This window comes from Harpia harpyja, chromosome 1 (assembly GCF_026419915.1).
Source record: "Harpia harpyja isolate bHarHar1 chromosome 1, bHarHar1 primary haplotype, whole genome shotgun sequence".
Lineage (NCBI taxonomy): Eukaryota > Metazoa > Chordata > Aves > Accipitriformes > Accipitridae > Harpia > Harpia harpyja.
Window position 1 is genome coordinate 13,083,855 of NC_068940.1, and position 6,000 is coordinate 13,089,854.

Here is a 6,000-nt window from a genome sequence, read left to right on the forward strand (position 1 = left end):
CCCCCCCGCTCCGGACACATGCAATAACTCGGCTTTGCACACATTTTTGCACACCGCCGGGCTCGCACTTCGGCGTGCTCACTCCCGGAGCAAGTCGCGGCTGTCAGCGCTGCTCCCCACCATCCAGCCCCCCCCTCCCCCCCTTCTCCTTCTGGAGTCAAAGTGTTGTGTGAACGTGGGGCGGGGGGGGGGGGGGGAAGCGCAGGCCACGGGTAACACTTTGCCGTCTCCTCCTTTCAGTCACATTTCCGTCCTCCTCCAGCAAAACTGGGGAGGGAAGGGGGGGCGGGGGGGCCAGGCTGGGCGGGGGACACACACACACACACACACGCAGGCGCTGGGCCCAGCGGGAAGGGGCAGCCGCGGCAAGTGTGGGTGACAAGACCGCCGGCTCTCCCGAGAGCAACAAAAAGGCGGGTGGGGTGGGGTGGGGTGGCCGGCGGGGCCGGGGGCAGGGCCGGCGCTCGGGGGCTGTTACCTCGTAGAGTTCCTCGGAAGCCATGCTGGGGAGCCTCACAAGGTGGAGTTGGGTGCTGGTTTGGAAATACTTTGTTTCAGTTGGTGTCCGTGTGGCCTCCTCGTCTGCCGCCGCCTCCTCCTCCTCCTCTTCTTCTTCTTCTTCTTCTTCTTTTCCTTCTCCTCCTCCCTCTCCCTCCTCCTCCTCCTCCTCCTCTTCCCCTCCTCCTCCTCCTCCTCCTTCTTCTTCTTCTCCTCCTCCTCCTCTTCTTCTTCTTCTTCTTCCTCCTCCCTGCGCGTCTCTCTCCAGCGCAACTAGCAGCTCCGCTCGCTAAATGCCAGTGAGGTGCTGCTGCTGCTGCTGCTGCTCCTGCTGCTGCTGCTGGTGGCGGCGGCGGCAGCGGCGGCGGGGCTGCGCGCACGGCAGCTGCGCAACTCGCTCGCTCCCCGCTCGCGCTCGCTCCCTCGCCCTCGCGCTGCCTCTCGCACACCCCGGCAGGCCGGCACGCACGCACGCACGCACACACTCACTCGCGCGCACACACCCGCGCACGCACGCACACACACACGCACACACACTCCTCACTCACTCACTCACTCGTACACACGCACTCGCGCACGGCGGCGGCGGCGCCCCGCACCCCCACCCCTCCGTCCCCGGCTCGCTCGCTCGCTCGCTCCCTCCCCAGGAACACTAATCGAGCGCAGAGAGAGCGCCACACGCAACCAGTCCGCCTCGGCTCCAGCCGCCCCCGGCACCATCCTCCTCCTCCTCCTCCTCCTCCTCCCCCCCCCCCGCTTTGATCTCCCATTGTCTGCTCAGCTGAGCCCGGCGGCGCGCGGGGGGCGGCGGGGCGCGCGCCCGGGCGCGGGGGGGGGGGGAGGGCGGCGGGAGGGGCCGCGCCCGTGGGGGAGCGGGGGGCGGCGGGACGGCCGAGTTTGGAGAGGCGGGACGGGACGGACGGACGGAGACGGGACACACGGGGCCCGCGCACGTGCGGAGCCCTCGTCGCTTCCCTGGGTCCCGTCCCGTGTCCCCGTCCCCGTCCCCCCCCCGCGGTCCTGGTCCCGCAGCCCCCGCGCTCGTCCCTCTCCTCGCCCCGCCACGCCCGGTCCGCACCCCACGGCCCTCCGGCCCCGCTCCCCCAGGGGCGCCGGCCGGCCCCCGGCCCCCTTGCCCTCCTCTACCACCTCCGCGCGCGTCAGCAGCGTCGTAACGCGGCGGCACGCGTTTGTCCGAACTTACTTGGTTGAACGCCTTTGCCGTGAGAGGGTGAAGGACGTGGGCAAATCCACGCGGGAGCGAAGCAGCCCTACGAGGATCGTTGCCAACGGCACGTGCACGGCTTCCATCTCCCAACTGACCGTGTTTGCAACATCAGGAAGGCCCCACCGAAGCCTCCCTGGCGTGATGGGTCAACGGAGGGTAGCTGACTTGTTGACATCGGTCCAGCACTAGTTGCACCACGCAACTTGTTCTTGTCACCTCATATGTCATCTGGGGGTGCTTCACAGGGAATTGTGCAAATAAGGTGGTGTGTACCATTAACTTGATGAGTTGAAGGCACCGTTGTGCAAAGGTAGGTGCGATGAGTTGCTCCTGCAAGAGTGAATTCTGCCAGGCGACGTTTCTGATCTCAAAAGGGCTGAAGGGTGGGACAAAACCAGCGTCAGGACAGGAGTGCCTTACCGTGCATTCTATCATACCCAGGCGTTTGTTCCGGTGAGCGTCTTATTCCACACCACACTGGGAAGCCATGCTCTGCCGCAGAACAGCACAAGTTAAAGCAGAGTTCATCACACTTGTGTAATCAATCAACCCGTTGACTCAACTAATTTTTGATCAAGTCGCTTCTTATTTTTATTTTTTTGCCAAAGTCTTTCAAAAATGTTTCTGGAAAGCCAAGAAACTCCTCAACGTTCTGCTTTGAGAAACAAGTTTTGGACCATTATCCAGCAGGTACCCATTTGGAAAACATTAATCTGTTTGTGGGCTTTGGATGATTTCTGTAGAAAGAGCTGGAGATTCCTTTCTCAGGCTTCGTTAACCTGCCTGTTCTCTGTGACAAATACATCATGTCTCCCGGGTCAACGTCCTTCCTCTGGATAACTGAAATTCTGGTATTGGACTGCTAGATGGACATCACTTGTGCAGATAAAACATCTAACAACTTTCATACTTTTCATAGTTTCCTAATTTCCTAACAAGTCTATGAAAAGGTTAGAACTGATCTGTATTTAAACCACTTCTTGAGATCTTCAAGAGTTAGGCTCAATCTAAGCATTGAGAAAGGGGGTTTTTCAGTGACAGTAACAGGATCACTGACAGAAGGATAGGCCTATGTATGAAATGGAGACAGTTAAGATCTAGGAACGCTGCAACTGCCTTCTGGAGGTGAGCATTTAATCACAGTTCCCAAGATGTGGTCCGAATCCTTTTTGAGCTGTACTCAGCATACCATCGTTGTTGTAGCCACCCTTTGAAGGACAATCTTTTAAAGTAATTGGTACTCATGTTTTAGCAAAGAGATGGTGGCAGTGGTTGCTGCAGCTGTTACTTTGCTTGCAAGGCATAGGAATAGAACATCTTAATTTGTACTAAGGGTCTTCCCCTTGCAGTAAACCAGGTCTTAGGTGTTTTGATCTTCTGGATGACTAAAAAGAAACACAGTTCATCAGTACTGCTCTATTTTTAGTACCTCAAGGAAACAACAAAAGCTCAGAGTTACTACTAACTGTTAATGTTTCAACCACACTCCACACTTTATCTTCAGTGAAAAAAGGTCTTCCTTTACACATATTCATTGCTTGCATTGCCCTTAATGCTTCTTTGCCTTCTACTCTAACCTTTGTGCTTGTTGTTTTACAAGACTTTTCAGGGGAATCAACCATACTATTCAAAAATACCATGCAACAGTGCTATGGTTCAAGCATCTGAGAGGTACCAGGTTTTGTGACTGGTGCCCAGGTTTTGCAGTTGGATTTTGCTACACTGAGTTCCATGATAGCTTGCTCTCATCTTGCTTTCTCCAGAAAAAATCAAGTTGTCCAAAGGTTGTGTGGTGAATTGTCTAGATAACTATTTCCTTCTTATTTCTTAAGGTGTTTCACACTTTCCTCACTGAGGCAGGACGTGTCAATTTTTAACAATATTTTGGTTGTTGAAACCAATCTTCCTGCCAGCTTCCTGAATGGCTTTACTAACATTGCATATAAATGTTTATAGTAATGAAGATGTATGGAATACAGTAATGGAGCAGTCTAGGAAGAGCAGAAAGTGAGGCCGGTTTGAGTTCCGACAGTGGCAGCAAATGTTTTTAGAGGTGCTTGAAACAGCCTCGGTTAATCCAGCTTTGGAAACAATCAGACAATGTCAGCCAAGCAGGAAGTTTTACCATAGGCATACAGTGCTTCCAGTCTGAAGTGGACAGCTGCCTATAAAGGCAGTCCTGGTAAAGTCAGGAGGACAGTCGTTCTTCTGTTTAGCTGAATGAAGAATGTTCTAATTTATGGGCAAGGTACAGATCACAGAATCAAGTTCATTTGAAAGGTCAACTCTATTTTGACCTCACTGTGTGCCATTGTAAGGTCTATAAAGATCTTCATAGATGGTGGAATAGCTGAATTTGAAATAGTTACGGTGGTAGGCCACAATATGGCTGAAAGTTTACAGTACTGAAAATATCATAGAGATCTGTATCAGGTGGGAATGGGGCCACATCTCCAGCATTTGCTCTAACCGAGGGATCGCAGCCACATGTGATATGCAGATATTTATCCGCAAGATCACAACTCGATAATAAAGTGACTATCAGTAACTTGTGAACGGTTATATTAAGGTGATTATCTGCCTTTTAGTATTTGGGACTAGGTCTTGGAAAAGAAGCATTTAATAGTTGAGATGCAGTCAGTGATGAGCTAAAGGATTTCAAAAGGTGGAATTGATATGGCTAAATTTGATGGTCTACGCTGTAGGCATTAATATCTGATCAAATCACCCTATCCTGCTTTTTCAGTCAATGAAAAGCTAGTCAGCATAGTCAGTGGAATTCACAGCATGCTTCTTCTCATCTGAAACTAGATGCCTATGTCCAGACAGATGAATTGAAGTCTAAATTTGATTTATTTTGTTGACTGAAATTTTACTCATTTAAAGTATGGCACCTATTCTGCAACTGCCTAAAGAAAGGTGAGATTAATCCTACTGATGTTTCTATGGTCCAGGCTTTCTTGATCTAAGACAACTGGATAATTTAAAACTCCATACTGGCCAAACTATGTTGACAGATGTCCTGGTTTCAGCTGGGATAGAGTTAACTGTCTTCCTAGTAGCTGGTACGGTGCTATGTTTTGAGTTCAGAGCGAAGAATGTTGATAACACCGATGTTTTCAGTTGTTGCTCAGTAGTGTTTAGACTAATGTCAAGGATTTTTCAGCTTCTCATGCCCAGCCAGCGAGAAAGCTGGAGGGGTACAAGAAGTTGGCACAGGACACAGCCAGGGCAGCTGACCCAAACTGGCCAACGGTGTATTCCATACCATGTGACGTCCCATCCAGTATAGGAACTGGGAAGTGGGGGGCAGGGATTCGCCGCTCGGGGACTGGCTGGGTGTCGGTCGGCGGGTGGTGAGCAATTGCACTGCGCATCATTTGTACATTCCAATCCTTTCATTATTGCTGTTGTCATTTTATTAGTGTTATCATTATCATTATCAGTTTCTTCTTTTCTGTTCTATTAAACCGTTCTTATCTCAACCCACGGGTTTTGCTTCTTTTCCCGATTTTCTCCCCCATCCCACTGGGTTGGGGGGAGTGAGTGAGCGGCTGCGTGGTGTTTAGTTGCTGGCTGGGGTTAAACCACGACACAGATTAGATAGGAAATACATAATATCCCTTTACACCTAATATTTTTTTCTTTCCTATTTTGATCCTATGCTCATTTGTCCTCATCTTAACACCTAGGATGTGGCTCATCCTTGCACTCTGATATTCTCTGTAATTTCTGTCCCTCTTCCTTTCCTCACCTCTTCTTCATCTCCGTCTCAGTTAAAATGAAGAAACAAAAATGCTAGAAAAAAGCATTTCTTGCAATCTGTATCTATACTTCCAACACAGAGCTGAGAACTATGTTCCCCATTTTGTAGTGGGGGCAGTTTAAACAGAGGTCATTTCAGGCAGAAAGAAGGGTTTAGTTCTGTGACATGATGAGGAAAATGGGATCACCTGAAGGAACAACTGTTAAACAAGACCCTTTACATGAAAGTCTAGAAGAGAGAGGCTCCTAATTCTCTAAACTACTAAGATATTACTTTTGTTGATCTGCAAAACATTGTCTTCTAGATTAGATTAAGACAGTAACATAATCAGATTTAAATAACTGAAGAAAGAATGGTCATTATGCTTATAGCAATAGATTCTTGGTAATTTTTGTGGACTGACATCATGATATCTAGCTCTTTATTGATAAAGACATAGTTTCTTTCCCCAAATTCTTGCTTTCAAAGAATGCTAGCAGATACTCCACTGTTTCCTTGTGGACTTCAA

At 50.0% G+C, this 6,000-nt stretch overlaps 1 protein-coding gene across 2 annotated transcripts in view; it reads right to left on the reverse strand.

The window, feature by feature from the left end:
* The window catches only part of CDYL (chromodomain Y like), a 106,648-nt gene extending 105,620 nt beyond the window's left edge, over positions 1-1,028 (reverse strand). For both annotated transcript variants that reach the window (XM_052779858.1, XM_052779849.1), the window contains exon 1: positions 479-1,028. In XM_052779858.1, coding sequence (XP_052635818.1) covers positions 479-502 — 24 coding nt within the window. In that variant the 5' untranslated portion in view covers positions 503-1,028. The remainder of the gene's footprint in view (positions 1-478) is intronic.
* Between the last annotated feature and the right edge of the window lie 4,972 nt (positions 1,029-6,000).